At 57.0% G+C, this 16,574-nt stretch overlaps 2 protein-coding genes across 2 annotated transcripts in view; one reads left to right on the top strand and one right to left on the bottom strand.

Annotated features, from left to right (window-relative positions):
• The window catches only part of CIBAR2 (CBY1 interacting BAR domain containing 2), a gene marked incomplete at both ends in the record, with an annotated part of 50,457 nt that extends 40,048 nt beyond the window's left edge, over positions 1-10,409 (bottom strand). Inside the window, 5 exon segments of the mRNA XM_079907848.1 lie at positions 2,590-2,719; positions 2,989-3,121; positions 7,208-7,425; positions 8,026-8,273; positions 10,367-10,409. Coding sequence (XP_079763974.1) covers positions 2,590-2,719; positions 2,989-3,121; positions 7,208-7,425; positions 8,026-8,273; positions 10,367-10,409 — 772 coding nt within the window.
• Positions 1-16,574, top strand: part of GSE1 (Gse1 coiled-coil protein) — a 473,992-nt gene that overhangs the window by 36,685 nt on the left and 420,733 nt on the right. The window lies entirely within an intron of this gene.

Genomic DNA, 16,574 nt, shown 5'->3' with positions numbered 1-16,574 from the left:
TCCCACAGGCACGGGGCACGACCCGCTGCTCTGAGGACGCGGAGGGGTGAGATGTGAAAGGTCACCCTTGACTCCCCTCCCCCACCCTCCCCCGGGACGGCCAGATCTTGTCGCTTGCGGCCTCCAGCTGGCTGTTGGCTGAGGTGGGGACACACGCTGGCCACAACGGAATTTTATTCATGCGCGGTGTCCACCCAGCGCTGACCAGACAGAAGGGGCTCAGTGAATGGGTGTCGGGGTCCAGGGAAGACAGTGGGGGTGGGAGGACACCCTGCCGCCCTGCCGGGCCGGGGTGAGGGGACTCCCGCCTGCACCCTGACCTGCCACCTCCTGGGAGGCGAGACCTATGGCTCGAGGCCGCGGGGCCCGCGGCACAGCCTGGCCCGCTGCAGCCTCGAAACCCAGCCGAGGCCACACTGCGTTTCCTGTCGCCAAACTTCCGAGGCCAGCGGGTGTCCCTGCGGCCTGGATCCAGCCTCTGACTGTTCCCGTGAGAAGCTGGCCTGGGGGTTGCGGTGAGGCCTGGGCTGGGCTGGGTGTCAAGGACCTGATTTCTGCCCCAGGGTGGCTGGAGGATTCGCCCTCGGAGCCCTCAAGTCTCTTTGGTCCCTCCGTCCCCCCACCTAGAACACCTTGTCCCCGCTGTGCCCATCCGCACCCAGCCCGACCGGGAAACTGACATGAGCTGCTCCCGGGAGACTGTGGAGCTGAGCACAGATGTGGATGTTTCTATCCACCTACAGAATGCTTCTGAACCCTACTGTCTTCCCGCAGACCACAGTGAAATGCCATGGGGGAAACCCGACAGAGCCGGCTGGAAGTCTGGCTGCGTGATCCTGAGTTACGTGGCTTCACCTAGAAAGTGGCTCTCCCCCCAGAGGTGACACCGCACAGCTGTGGGTCTCCCCTCGCCCTTGGTCAGGCTGGGAGGAGGACGGGGCTTCTGCGGGCCGTGATTTCCATTGCCAGGGAAGTTAACCACCTCCCCGGCCTGTGGGTCACGGGTCACCATGGGACAGTGGAGGGAAATGAGAGCTGATGTTAGCTGAGCACTTACTATGTGCCAGCCTGTGCTGGGCCCCCACCCTGGGCGTCTTGTTCGGCCATCGCCATCCTGGGAGGCAAATGCTATTCTTGTCACATTACAGGTGAAAAACCCAGATTCAGGGAGGGGTTGCGGCTCACCAGAGGGCACCCAGCTGGTCAGGAGGGCCTGGGCTGGAAGCAGGGACGTCTGTCTTCGCTGTCTGTGAGGGCTCTGTGCATCCCCCTCCTCAGTGTAGGCACGGTGCTGCCCTCAAGAAGAGTCTAGGAAAAAAAGCTAAGCAATAAATGAAACGATTTCCAGTTGCAAGGCATGCCACATGGGAGATCTCTGATAGGAAATCAGGGAGCACTTCTCGGAAGAGGGGACATTCTCACACCTTGCTGAGCCCTGAGAACAGACAGCTTTGCATCGAGAGGGGACAAGCAGTCAGCAGCTGCTTGGACAAAGGCTCAGCTGACAGGCTGAACTGGGCTGCCTGCCTGGAGTGCAGCGAGGCGGGGGAGGGCAGACCCCTGGACCTGCAAACATGGTTAGGCCACGTGTGCTCTGGCTGAGCCCACACCACGCTGGGTGCCATGGGACAGACAAAGACGCCTAAATCAGGTTTCCTGCCTTTGAGGAAATTCCAATTAGACGCTAGGTGAGATGCAGAGGCGTGATAAGTGACTAACAATGGCAGGCCTGGGAAGAAAGTGAGCAGAAGCAGAGGTGAGGGTGCAGCGGCCCAGAGACAGGCGAGGCCCGCGTGGGCTGGGTCGGGGTGGGAAAGGGAGGACAGACGTGGCTGGGACCCTGACAACAATAGGGGACGTCCAGGGTGTTGTAGGAGTTTCCTGTGGCCGCTGTTACAAGTGACCACAAACATGTTGGCTTAAAACATCACAGATTTATTCGGTTAGTGTTCTGCAAGTCAGAAGTGTGGTACGGGTCTGCCTGGGCCAAAATCAAGTTGCCAGCCAAGCTGTGTGACCTGGGACAGGTCACTCTACCTCTCTGAGCTTCACTCTCTGCAGGTGAAGGGTGGGGGGTATGAGAAGCATTTATAAATTGTGTGCCACAGGGCTTCCCTGGTTGCACAGTGGTTAAGAATCCGCCTGCCAATGCAGGGGACACGGGTTCAAGCCCTGGTCCGGGAAGTTCCCATATGCCGCGGAGCAATGAAACCGTGCGCCACAACTACTGAGCCTGCGCTCTAGAGCCCACGAACCCCAACTACGGAAGCCCACGCGCCTAGAGCCCGCGCTCCGCAACAAGAGAAGCCACCGCAATGAGAAGACCGCGCACCGCAGCGAAGAGTAGCCCTCGCTCGCTGCAACTAGAGAAAGCCCGCATGCAGCAATGAAGACCCAACACGGCCAAAAATAAATAAAATTAATTAATTAATTAAAAATATATATTAATAAGCTATTAATGAGATTTAAAAAAAAATTGCGTGACACAGTGCCTGGCACACAGGAGATGATTTACCTGCAGTGGCAGCTGACCACGCGGACATCCTGCACTGGGCCCGGGGAGACGGTGCCACGGGCGTGTGTGCTTACCAGGCCGCACCGGGGTTGAAACGATCCGTCCCAGGACCATCTCATAAGCCGAGAAAGTAAAGGATGTCCCAGAAAGAACTCTGATGGCAGCAAAGACACCGGGGGCCTCATAGTGGCACAGAGTAGGTGCCTAAGGGGTGTGTGTAGAATGAATGAACAAGTGAGGTAGGGGGAATCAGTGCAGGGACCGGGGTCCCGTGCAGGGGAGGGGGCCTCAGAGGGGAGAAGTGCGGGCCGCTGAGCTCTGCCCAGTGATGGGTTTGGGTTGGGCAGAGGCCTGCAGCTCAGCTGAGGCCCTGCTCTGCCAGAAGTGCCCTTTCACTGTCAAGGTCCCTTCATCTGATGAATGGCCCGGGATGGCTGTGAACCGGCCCGGCCCTGCTCTGGGGAGGGACAGACCTGGGCAGTGACCCAGAGGTCACTGACCGGGGACAGCCCCAGGGTGTGGCCGGACTGGTGCTCCTGGCGGGAGCCACACACCAGGGCCACCAAAGCCCTGAACCACCAGGAGACGATGTGCAGGACGGTGACACTGTGCCGGAGATCAAGTGCAGGACAGTGGCTACAGCGAGAGCTGGTGAGTGGAGAGGGTGCCGCCCTTCTGCTCGGGACCCCTGGAGCCCGTGCAGGGTGGCCCCCGAGGGACCCTCACCAGCCACGCAGAGTTGCCACCGGCCCGACTCCTGCCACGTGCACCTGTGTACCTGCACAAGCCATGACTCATACTTGAGGGACGTTTGCGTTGACAGAGCACCTACTGTGTGCCAGGCCTATGTTGAGGCTGCAGAGAGGCCGCGTAGTCTGGTGGTTAAGACCGCAGGCCCCAGAGCCGGGATGCCTGGGTTTGAGTCCCGCCTCTTCTTGTGCCAGCTGGGTGACCCTTGACCTCTTTGTGCCTTGGTTTCCCCATCTGTCAACTGGGAATAGAACAGTACCGACCTCGTAGGGTTGTGATGATGATGAGGTGGGTCTACACACGGGATGCCCTTCATAGGGGCCCTGGCAAGGTCTTTGTGAGCGTTCACTGTTCCTGTCCCATTGACGCAACTTGGTGGTCCCCACTGCGATGTGCAGAGCACGGAGCAGAAGGCGGGAGGTGACATTGTAGTGATGGGGACAGCCGTCCTCGGGGCCGGATGGGAACAGCGAGATGGGGGCTGTGCATGTTGGCCGGGGTGGACCCGGGACACCACGGCCTCGGCCAGACGAAGAAGATGGACTGCTTCTCTCCCCAGTGTTTGTAATACTCAGAATGACCAGCTGGCACTGCCCCAGACACTCTCCATGTGGTGTCAGCACATGGACTCTGCCCGTGACTTGGTGTAGGAGGCGCCATCCCTGCTCCATTTTACAGATGGAGAAAGTGAGGCACGGCAAGGTGGAGGGACTTGGTGATGTCACTCCATTTGTCTGTGGTGGAGCCATGATATGAACCCACATACCCTGGCTACAGAGTTCCTCCTTTTTGCCAATTTCCAAACTGCCTCTCTGGGGCACTAGGGAGCCACAGATGGTTTGCGGGCAGGGGAGTGACGTGAGCCAAGTGGGGTGGGGAGAAGGGTAGGGGAGGCCTCTAGGAGAGACTGTCCCACAGTCAGGCAGGAAGTGGTGTGATGGCCAGGGGGAGGGGTCGGTGAGGCCGAGATATAGAGCCCAGGCTCTCAGGGCAGGTTCACAGGGATACAGCTGGCCTCCCTTCCCCTCAGATCTGTTAAAATCCAGCCTGAGAGTCGGGGAGAAGCCCTCACTCTGCAAAGATGGCCAAGGGCACATCTGCCCCTGCATCCAGACCCCATGACATGCGTCCTGGGGCGCGGGGCTGGCTGACCGTGCCGTGTGCTCACCTGGCCCCGTGGGCTCGGATGTCGGCCAGCCCGGGCTGGTGGCTGACCTTGGGCCAGGCTGGTGGCTGACCTTGGGTGGGTTCCTTAACCTCTCTTGATTTCCTTCTCTGTAAACATGGGGAGATTAATAATAATCATAAATGTTAAAGGATTCCCATCTGGTGGGATTGTTTTAAAGATTTCTTGGAGATAATGCAGGTGAAGGACAGGATAGCTGCAAACATGCTCATTATCGTTTTTCCTGGCAGGACTTTGCCTGAGGGACTGGGGAGACTGACGAATGTGCGTTGAGCACCTACTCTGCGCCAGGCAGTGTTCCAGCCCCACGCTAAGCGCTGCTGTGTCTCATCTCCTCACCCTGCATAGAAATCTAACAAAGATGCGCTATTATTATCAGATTAAACCCAACTTTTAAAAATTGAGGCAGAATTCGCATCCCATAAAATTCACCAATTTAACTGTGTTGGAGCGTATAATTCAGTGGTAGTTAGTACATTCACAAGGTTGTGCAATCCTCGCCTCTACCTAATTTTGGAACATTTTCATTACCCCCAAAAGGAGATCCTTGCCCATTAGCTATCACTCCTGATTCCCCCTCCCCAGCCCTAAGCAACCATTAATCTCCTTTGTGTCCCTGGAGTTACTTGTTCTGGACATCTCATAGAAATGTAACCCTACATTTTGTGGCCCTTTGCGATGCCAAAAATTCGCCCTCTGTGCGCCAGTGCCGAATCAGGGTTTTGGGTGAAGTACAAAACAAAAGCTTTATCGCTTTGCCAGGCAAAGCGGGACGCAGCAGGGCTCGTGCCTCGAACACTGTGTGTCTCAAAGCCGGGGTGGGATTTGGTGAGGGGTTGTATAGCGGTGGTTCAAGGGCAGGGTTGCCGATAAGGATCGGGGTACGTGCAGGGCCTCAGGTGGTTTCCTGATGAGCTTCTTGAAGTTATCAAACTGTGACCTTCTCTGGAATGAAGGGTGCTGACCTCTTCCACTTGTTGGGGGTTTTTAGTTCTGCAGAAGAGTTCAAAGATCCTGGGATGTGTATCCCTTGAGGGGGAACCAGGACCCTGCCCCAGGGCTGCTCCTCCCTTGTCTCTGCGCCCCCTCCCTTCCCTGACCAGCCACTCTTAGAATGTGTCCTCTGGGACTCAGAGAGAGTCACGGAGGCTGGAGGCTGTTTCCTGCAAACAAGAAATGGAGGCCACAGGAAGGCTTCTGTGCCCCGGAGCCGCACAGGGTCCTGCTCGGTTTCATCTATGTCTGGCTTCTTTCCCTCTGCATGGCGTTTTCATCCACGTGGTAGCCTGTGCCAGGACCTCATTCCTTTTTTTTTTAAATTTATTTATTTTATTTTAATTTATTTTGGGCTGCGTTGGGTCATTGTTGCTGCGCGCGGGCTTTCTGTAGTTGCGACGAGCGGGGGCTACTCTTCGTTGCGGTGCGCGGGCTTCTCATTGCGGTGGCTTCTCTCGTGGAGCACGGGCTCTAGGCGTGCGGGCTCAGTAGTTGTGGCACATGGGCTCAGTAGTTGTGGCGCATGGGCTTAGTTGCTCCGCGGCATGTGGGATCTTCCTGGACCAGGGCTCGAACCCGTGTCCCCTGCATTGGCAGGCGGATTCCTAACCACTGCGCCACCAGGGAAGCAACTCACTTTTTCTATGGTTGAATAATCCTCCACTGTGTGGACGGACCCCATTTTATTTATTCAGTCATCTGTTGATGGACATATGGGTTATTTCCACTTTTTAAAATCTCCATTTTAAAGACAAGGGAAGCGGGGCCAAACCAGCTACTGGCTCAAGGTCAGCACCTGACTATGACCCAGCGAAGAGTGTATCCAAGAGGAAGAAGAACCCACATGCACACCGGGAGCTGCACGGACATCCACAGCAGCTTGCTCATAGTAACCCCACACTGGAAACCACCCACATGTCCATCAACAGGGGACGGACACACAAGCTGGTGTCTTCGTACAATGGAACACCACGTATCAGCAGAAAGGGAGGAGTGACCCCTGCACGCTGCTTGGAAGGCCCTCAGAAACCTGCTGAGAGCTGCCAGGCACACTGTGTGACTCTGTTCCTATGAAATTCTAGAAAAGTCTAGAACATTCTAGAAAAGGCAGCTCTACTGCCACAGAGAACACATCAGCTGTTTTCAAGGGGTGGGGTGGAGGGTCGCCTGGGGAGGGGCAGGAGGGAGGATTTTTGGGGCGATGGAAATGTCGGTCATCTTGGTCTGGGTGGCGGCCAGTCAGGTGTATATATGTGACGCACTTGCTTAAATGGATGCGTTTCACTATGTGAATTGTGCCTCCAGCCAGGCAGTTTGAGAAAAGAAGCTGTGTGTCCCGGCCCCACGTGCCCACTGCTCTCCTCGACCTCTGTGCCCCAGCCCCTGTTCTCTGGACCACACAGCCTGGGTCCCTTGACTCGCGTGGTCCCTGAGTTTGCAGCGCCTTTGAGCCCGCCGGTGCACGGCACACAGTGGACCCGCTGGAAAGCCTGGCTGCGGGCTGACTGAGGTCTGTGGCCTCCCCACCGGGTTGCCCTGACTCCCCCTGAATGGAGGCGGGGCCCAGGTCTGAGACAACTCCGCTTGGGGCCCAAGCCTAGGGCCGCAGGTCTCATTACCCGCTCCCTGGGGCTGGAGGCCAGGTCTCCTTCAGACCCTGCAGCCACCCTCTCTGTACCCTGCAGGTGAGGGAACTGAGGCTCAGAGAGGTGCCGTCCCTGGACCCGTGTCTCGAGGCGGGTCGGGGGCAGACCCGGCACTCAAACGTGGGCTGCAGGGGGCTGGTCCCGGCGCGCGTCCACAGCTCAGGCGCCCCCATTGTGCGACGCAGCGGCCCCGAGCGAGGCTGGGTCAGGGTGTAGGACACTGTCAGCTTCTGAGGCTGAAGGATGGCCCCAGGCTGCACTCCAGCTGCTCCCCCAGGAAGCGGCGGATTCGGGGGTGATGACGGCAGCGGGCTGGAGAGGGCCTGCTCCGGCTGGGGTGGGGGCGGGTCTCTGTCTCTGTCTCTGTTTCTGTCTCTATCTCTGACTCCGATTTTGTGTTTCTCCACACATGTGGTCTTGTGTCGGTGTGTGTGTGTCGCTCTCTGTGTCTCTGTCTCCCTCCGTCTCTGTATCTGTCTGTCTTGGTATGTGTGTCTCTCTGTCTTTGTGTCTCTGTCTCTGTGTCTCGGTGTCTCTGTCTCTCTTTGTCTCTATAACTCTGTCTCTCCCTGTTTCTGTCTCTGTCTCTTTGTGTATGGCTCTCTCTCTGACTCTGTCTCTCTGTCTTTCTCTGACTATGTATCGCTGTGTCTCCCTGTCTGTTTCTGTCTGTGACTTTGTCTCTCTCTCCCTGACTGTCTGTCTCTTTCTGACTCTCTGTCTCTGTACCTCCACCTCTCTCTCCCTCTCTGTGTCTCTGTCTCTGAGTCTGTTTCTCCCTCTCTCTGTGTCTCTCTGTTTCTGTCTTTTCTCTCTGGTGTTTCCACCTCTGCATGGTCAGAATCACCGTGTCCTCTCCTGCTTCTGGCTCCACTGGCAAGAAAACCCTTCTCAGGGCGGGGACTTGAGGGAGGGGACGGGCCCGCCCTGACCTGGCGCGGCTCCTTCCCAGGCCGGCTCTGGCGCCTCTGGGCCGGCGGGAAGAGGCCTGCAGCCCAGGGAGGCCAGGGCCTGGCAGGCAGGCCTTTCCGGGGACAGGACCGCCCACTGCCCGCCCCCTGCAGCTGGCTGGCTTTCTTCTTCACGCCTTTAGGATCAACTCTGGGGCCCTGAGCACCGCGGGGAGGGACCTGCCTCCTGCCCCCCATGCAAGCACTCCTGGCCTGCGTGCCCTGGGGTTCTAAGGGGAGGCAAGGCATCAGGCAGGGCTGGCTGCCCGGAGGAAGGGGCCTGTTAGGGAGCAGAGGCTAGCGCAGGGAAGAACACGCTGCAACGGTGGCTCCTGTCTGGCCCCGGGGCCCCCTTCCCCGCCCCCGAGGGGTCAGAAGCTGTGTCTCCTAGCCTCAGCCTGCAGGCTGGCAGTGGTCACCACACACCAGAGTCCCAGCTGTTGGGAGGGTGACAGCTGGGCCCCGCCCTGGGGGCAGGTTTCAACATGTTCCCTTTCAGGGTGGAGGCGGATTCAGGGAGGAGGAAGGAGGGGGGCCTAGGAGGACCAGCGCGGGGGTGCAGCTGGGGATCCGGGTGACCTGGCCCAAGTCCGGGCCTGCCCTGGGCGTGGTGGCAGATGACTTGACACGTCCCTTCCCTCATCTGCAAAAGGCTGATGGTACTGACCACACAAGGTCATTGTGAGAATAAAAGTGTGTGAGGCTCGCGTCGAAGAAGAGGATCCAACCCTCGGCTCTAGGAGTTCGGCGCTGTTACTACTACTCCCATTTCACAGATGAGGAAGCTGAGGCTCGGGGAGCTTCAAGAATTCTCGCAGGTTGTCAGCTGCAGCGCTGGGAAGCGCTTGCGTTTTTAAGTTTTGGCCTCTCCTTGCTGGGTTTACAGACTCCCCAAGGCCTTCTCTCTGCAGCTGGCGGGGAGGGAGCCCGTGCAATAAACAGTTAGGGAATCAGCGAGTGACTCAATGGACGTCAAGCTGAGTGACCCCAGGCCACCTCCGTCACGTCTCTGGGCCTGCATTTCGATATTTGTCAAGCAGAGGATGGGCGCTCTCAAGAGCTTTTAGGCCAAACTCCAGGAACCCAGTGAATAGAAATGCAGGGCAGGGCCTGAGCACAGGGACTTTCCAAGGTCCCTGGTCATTTTTAGCCTTGCTCTCAGGCGACAAGTGACCCACGCTCTGTCCTCGGCCTGGCCAGCTCTCCGTGAGTTCTTTTTCTGGCTGTATGAACTCAGGCCGCGTGCGCAGCCAAAGTTAAACTCAAGAGAGCCTGACACGTGGCCTGGGCAGGGAGCCGGAGCAGATGGCAGGCCACCTGTTGAGGGGTGGCTCTGAATCAGCGGCTCCCGCCCAGCGGCCCCTCTGCCGCCCGTGCCCCTCCCTCCCTCCACCTGCCTTTGCCTCTCACCCACCCTCCCTGCTCCGTGCTGGCCCCCCGGGGCATCCACGGTGGGGCTCTGGGCCTGGGAGTCTCACAGAGAGGGGAACCACTGAGGCTGGTTCCCTTTAGAGCCTGGTTCTCCGGCTGGGGGCGGGGAGGCCCTGAGCAGACGGGCAAGGGGCTTTATCCACCCTCCGAGAAGACCCCGAGACGAGCCATGGTCATGCTGCCCCGAAGTCTCCAGCTCCCTTGGCCCACTGCTGCCCCCTGAAGGGGTCATTTCACCAAATCTTCGCAAAGATTTCGAAACTCCTATTATTAAACAAACAAACAAAAATCACGAAGCAATATATATTCATGGTTCAAGGTAGAAACTTTTGAAAGTACCCATAAGCAAAAGGCGAAAAACCCCACCGTCTGTAGCCCCAGGTGTCAGGCATACCTACTGTTCTGGTCTCTTTTCCATGAACACCCGAATAACTTTTAAAAAATTCTTCTTTTACGCTCACAATCTGGTGTGAATTTCCTTCTCAGCCCATACTGAGGTGGCCAGTGTGTGATTTTTTTTTCATAGCATCATTCTGGATGGCCGCATCTTTGTACAGCGATCCCTGCCTTATCCGCAGTTGCAAAATCATAAAGGCTGGAAAAGCCAAGTTCGTCTGTAACTCATTTGGCTGCAGAAATCTGCCTTGAACTGACATGAGGCTGTTTATAGCCTCTGTTGCTCCCCCTTAGTGTGAAGATTCATATATTTTGGTACAGAAATATCGGTGGGTTTGGTTAAGGGGGCTGCCCCCGACCCCACTGAGGTATAAGGTAACGTTGGGCCTGGGTAGCATTTTATGTTTCTAAAACGCACAGAATTCTGAATTCTGGAATTCCTTTGCGGCGCGGAGGTGAACTCGGTTTTTCCTGAGTGGATGCGTTCCGCGCTTACGTTCGCTGGATGCAACACTCCCTGCGGGTGTGTGGTGCGTCATGCTTACGCCGACAGGGAGAGGGAGAACACTGGTGGTGTATGCGGTTGGCAGATGGAGATGCGGAGGCTCAGGGGGTCCCCCGGACGGGTCAGGATGGAACCCGGATCCTTGGCGGCCAAGTTCAAGCACACGCTGCGTCCCCGCCTCCCGCCCTGTGCTCTCCTGATACGATTTGCGATGGCACCAGTATCGGTGTTTTCCAAGCTGTGGTTCGTGAACCACCTGCATCAGAATCCCTGGATGGTCATTAAAGCAGTGCAGACTTCCAGGCCTCCCACCAGCCTCGGGACCCAGGTCCCGGGAGTGCCGCGGGCAGCAGCTTGCCCGACGGGTCAGGGCGATTCGGGGGCTCGTCAAGTTTGAGCTTGTCTGGGTCCCAGGGACGGGAGTGAAGAGAAATGCTGTCCAGCTCCTACTGGACATGTGTTCGGGGGCTCAGTGTTGCCTCTGTCCCTGCTGCCAGGGGCATGTCAGCCTGAGCTGCCAACTCAGGAGTCGTGTGTCTCCAGGGCAGCCCGAGAGCTACCCTACCGGGCGTGCCCTGTTGGCCTCAAAGCCGTGGCAGGAAGTGGGCTCTGCAACCCAAAGTCATTAATATTGGTGACCACGAGGGAGTTGCTGCTCCATTGAGGAACTGCTTTCCCAGCCCGCTGCCTTCTCAGAGCCTACCTCCCTGCATCTTTCAGGGACTCAGCACAAGGTTCCCGTGTGAGTGCCGCGTTTCCCGCCCCTCGCTGCTTCTCAAAAGATGGTTGTGTCTTTTGTCTTCATTCAGCCTGTCTGTCTCCCCTCCCTGCCTGCCTCTTTTCCAGGAGTAAATCCTTCTTCCCTCCCGCTCATGTACTTATCCACCCATCCTTTCTTCCTCTCTCCTGCCGTCCATCTATCCAGGTATCCATCCATCCATCCATCCATCCATCCATCCAGGCACCCAGTGAGTCCCCAGTAAATCGTACTAGAATGAATGAACGAAGAGTTTCTCCAAGCAGTCTATCCAGCAACCTTATGAAAGACAGAAAAAAGATTCATCTAGAGTAAGTGGTTCTGACTGAATGAGTTCCTCACACCTCTCCTTGTTCGTTTGTTCATTCACTCATTCAGCCAATGTTTGCTGCCTGTGCCTAGGCGCCGGTCACGAGACCGGGTTCTGGTGCTGGAGATACAGTGGGGAGCAGAAACAGATGTCTGGCCCTTACCCTCATGGAACTTGCAAATTTGGGAGGAGAGAGATGTTAATCGAATAACCACACTCATGAATTCATAATTGCGAACAGCACTAGGTGCCCAGAAGGAAAAGAAATCACCCAGCATATCCCAGAATTTCCTGCGCCAGGCCTGGGGGGGCCAGGGAGGGCCCTGTGGGACCTGGATCCTCATGCAGGATGAGCTCATGGTAGCCAGGAAGGAGCCCCTGCGTCAGGTGGCTCCAGAGAGGGAATTAAATAAAGGGACCTGGTTACAAAAGTGGTAACGTAGTTGAAAGAGCAAATAGAGGAGATTAGGAACTGCAGGAAGCTGTTGTCCCCCAACCCCGGGCTGGATGGACACAGAGGACACAGTTACTGGGGCTGCCAGGGGAGTCACAGAGCAAACAGAGCCATTTCTAGGGACACTGCCTGAAGCGGGGGGGGTGGGGGTGGGGAGAGATGGAGGGGGGGAGAGGAAGAGGGAGGACGGATGCCCCGGCTTCTCACACTCGGGTGTCCCTCCAGTGCCTCCACTGGCTGAACCCCGGGGACGGCAGAGGCCGGGGGACCTGAGCAATGTGGTTTGCAGGATTGGCCGGCAGAGCAGAAGGGTGAAGAATGGCTTAAGTCTGGCACAGGCAGGAATTAAATAGCCACAGAGGGGAGGGAATCCAGTTCCAATCAATCCAAACGGCATGTGCAAAGGCCCTGAGATGCAGAGTGCATGGGGCCCCTTGGGAAGGCCAAGGCACCGGGGGGCGGCACAAGGGGCCCAGAGGTCCTGGGGTCTCCTGGAGATGTGGGCAGGGCCAGAAACAGGGAGCTCCATCTGTCACCTGAGAGTTGTGAAGCCTGAGGATTTGCAGCAAGAAGGAGACCACGACCAGATTTGCACTTTCGAACAGATCACACCGCGAGGCTCTTGGGTGGAGAGCAGATATGAGGTACCCGCATAGGGGAAGCAGGTAGGGGGCCATCGCTGCCCTGCCAAACCCACCTCAACTCCCAGCTTCCACCCCAGGAGGCCTGGCAGTGCCCCCACTCTTCCCCCGGCTCCGGCCCTGCGCGCCCACAGCAGGAGGAGAGCTCCAGCTTCTTCTAATGAGGCGGCCCCTTCCTTGATCATCTTTCCCCAGATGAGGGCCCCGCCCCGCGCTCAGCTGGCCTCGTCCACCCCCGCGCCCTCCTCTAAGCGCCCCCGGCTGCCTGCAGCCTGGGCTGGGGTGCCCGCCACCGTGGCACCTGTTCTCAGCTGTTTTTCGCGGCTCAGTTTTCAGGTCTGATAAATATTGATGACCGAGCAGGGTCCCGGGTGGCCCTGCTGGGAGATAGTCTTTCTGGAAGGCGAGTCGGGGTGCCCGGCCAGAGTCGCAACGGGACACCCGGGCCTGACTTCTGGCCTCCATGCCTGCCCCCACCCCACTCCGGGAGGGGAGGTGAACCTGGAGCCCTGGGAGGCTGCCCAGAGCATCAGACTTGCTCTGGTTCTCTCTGAAGGCTGGAACTGCTCACCACGTGGGCTGAGCTTTGGGGTCCCGAGGAAGAGATGGGGTCAGCAAGAAGTTTTTTGTTTTTTTTTTTTAATTATTTACTTTTGGCTGCGTTGGGTCTCCGTGACTGCACGCGGGCTTTCTCTAGTTGTGGCGAGCGGGGGCTACTCTTCGTTGCGGTGCGCGGGCTTCTCATGGCAGTGGCTCCTCTTGTTGTGGAGCACGGGCTCTAGGCGCGCGGGCTCAGTAGTTGTGGCTCACGGGCTCAGTCGTTGTAGCCTGCAAGCTTTAGAGCGCAGGCTCGGTAGTTGCGGCGCACGGGCTTAGTTGCTCCGTGGCATGTGGGATCTTCCCCGACCAGGGCTCGAACCTGCATCCCCTGCGCTGGCAGGCGGATTCTTAGCTATTGCGCCACCAGGGAAGTCCCAGCAAGCAGTTCTTGAACGACTGGGTGAGGGCACCTTGGTCTCAAAACCATGGATCCCCATTTTCCAAAGGGTGAAAGAGTGATGGGCTGAGAGTTCCCCTCGAAACTCTGTGTGTGACCTCGGACGATGTATTACACCCTGGGCCTTGGATTCTCCACCTGTTTGTTTTTTTTTTTTTTAATTTTTTGGCGGCACCACGTGGCATTTGGGATCTTATTTCCCCGACCAGGGATCGAACCCGTGCCCCCTGCAGTCGAAGTACGGAGGCTTAACCACTGGACCGCCAGGGACGTCCCCTCCACCTGTTCAATAAATGGGGTGGGCTGGACAGGGCCCACCCACAGCCTCAACTCTCCAAAAATACACACTTCTTGGAGGCGGGAACCATGTTGGGGAGCTACGGGGAGGGGGTGCAGAAATGGACGCCCCCGTGCATCGCCTGCTGAGTTCTCAACACGTCTACATTCAGGGGTGTTTTGATCTCCCCGAGGCAACGAGGGGCGACAGGGGTGGTTATTCTCCGCATTCATAAGGACTAAAGGAACATGGCTCAGAAGTTCAGCCGCTCGCCCAAGGCCATGCAGAGAATAAGTGGCAGGGCTGGGATCTCCGTCCAGATGTGAAAGCCAGAGGCAGCGTAGTGCCGAACGGTTTGAATTCCAGCTCTGTCGCTTAGAAGCTGTGTGACCTTGGGCAAGTCGCATAGCCTCTCTCGGCACCAGTGTCCTCATCTATAAAGTGGAAATACTACCTGTGCCTCTATCTCATGGGGCCGTGGGAAGGATTAAGTGAGAGGATGTACACAGATTTAGAACAGAGCCTGGCTAGCTGAGGGTCTGGGACCGCCTCCTCCTGAAACCCATGTTCCTCCCGGTGAGCCAGCCCGCTGCCTGTCTGCTTGGACCCTGCGCAGCGTCTGACCCAGCCCTCTGGGTGGGCAGGAGCTCAAGAAATACACTTTGAACCCAGGAGGGAGTGGAGCTGGGACCCAGAGTGGGAACTGGGGACTGTAAGTCACTGTTCCTGGTGAGTGCTGTCCTCTGGACAGCTGGAATGTTCTAAATCATTCTAAGACCTGGGCAGATTGGAATTTTAAAATGTGTTTCCCCTTTTAGAGCGAGCCGTGCCTAAGTATTTCTGGCCTATGAAAGGAACACAGTTTCAGAGCCAGAGTGGAGAAACCATGCGTGCTCCCATAACCCGGCGAAGATGTCAGCCACCGAGCCCTTTTCCTCTGCGGCCCGTGTGGGCTGCATGGGGGCTGCTGGGGCAGGCAGGGGGCGGGTGTCCTGCGGGAAGATGGCCCACGGGGTCAGGCTGATAGGTGGGCAGCTCAGAGGCGGGCTCAGGAACTGGGGAACCCTGGGAATTCCACAAGCCACCACGAACGTGGTTTCGAATATCCTAGGTATATACTGGCATCTAACATATACCTACCCCCTAGCAGCAGCTCCAACAGAAACGGCCTCACGTGTTTTCAACGAAAGACATGGACGAAAATGTTCGGAGAAACAGTGTCCACGTTAGCCTAAAATGGGAACTACCCCAAAGCCAGTCAACAGTGGAATGGATAAATTATGGTAAACAAATCCGTGGAATACTACATAGCGATGGAAAAGAATCGGGCGCCTCTAGGTGCAAAAACGGGAGAATTTCACAGACACAACATAGAGCCACAAGCCAGACTCAGAGACTGCATATGATACACTTCTGTTTATATAAAAGACAAGGACGGTCTGTACTGACAACTGACACAGGCTACAACGTGGCTGAACACTGAAAACAACGTGCTCGGGGAAAGCCGCCAGTCACAAAAGACCACGTGTTGGGTGATGCCATTTACATGAATTCTCCAGGATGGGTAAATCCAGAGAGACGGAAGGTGGATGAGTGGTCGTGCAGGGGCTGGAGGGATCTAGAGGTGACAGCTCGTGGACATGGGGTTTCTTTTGGGGGCAGCGAAAATGTTCTAAAATTGATTCTGGTCATGGTGGCAGAGCTCTAAGTAGACGGAAAGCCATTGAACCGTCCACCGTTGAATTGGTGGATGGTGTGGTATGTGAATTACATCTCAATAATGCTGCTAAAAAAACCACCCCAAACAGTTCGGCCTTAGAAGCCGGGGCCTGGCATGCTGGCTGTGAGTCGTTACCCTTGATAGGGGTGTAGGGCCTAGACTAGGACGCGAGGGGAGCTGCCGGGAGGCTGGACGCGCCTTATTTCTGGGTGTTGATGACACAGCTGTGCTCAGTCTATGAAAATTCTGCAAGCTGGACCCGTATCATGATGCCCACGGTTCTATATGTACATGGACACACTTTTCTATATGTAAAAACCTAACGAGGGTTTTTATTTATTTGTTTATTTATTTATTTTAGAACTAGGTCTGGGAGTCTTTTTTTTTTTTTAATATTTATTTGGCTGCATTGGGTCTTAGTTGTGGCACGTGGTATATTTGCTGCGGCCTGCAGGCTCTCTCGTGGCGTGGGCACCAGAGTGTGCAGGCTCAGTAGTTGCGGCACGCGGGCTCCCTAGTTGTGGTGCACGGGCTTAGTTGCCCCACGGCATGTTGGAATCTTAGTTCCCCAACCAGGGATCAAACCTGCGTCCCCTGCATTGGAAGGTGGATTCTTAACCACTGGACCACCAGGGAAGTCCCCTCATGAGAGCTTTTAAAAATCACTGCACCCTGGTTGAGGGTTGGACACACGCTTCAGTCCTGCTTTGCATCCCCATCAAGGAGTCCAGTACCAACCAACCGCAGAAATGAAAGACCAGGGCAGGCGGGCTGGCCGTGGGCTTTGGAACATCCTTCAGTGACTCAGAGGAACAGCTGGAAGGGATCTGTGGCTGCCGCACCACCCCCGCCCCGCCATTAGCCAGCGCTGAGGACCCGGCCGCAGCCCACCGAGTATTCCGGGGCCTGAGAGCCTGGGCTGCTGAGGGTCAGGGGAAGCTGGGCTGTGGCCGCTGGTGGAGCCACAGGCAGGGCTCGAAGGCGTCTGGCAAACCCTACCCTTAGCCTCCCTGGCCGGACCCAGCCAAGGACAAGAATCAGGG

This window comes from Stenella coeruleoalba (genome assembly GCF_951394435.1).
Source record: "Stenella coeruleoalba genome assembly, chromosome: 20".
Lineage (NCBI taxonomy): Eukaryota > Metazoa > Chordata > Mammalia > Artiodactyla > Delphinidae > Stenella > Stenella coeruleoalba.
The sequence above is the reverse complement of the archived record's forward strand: the minus strand, read 5'-3'. Positions and strand labels throughout refer to the sequence as shown.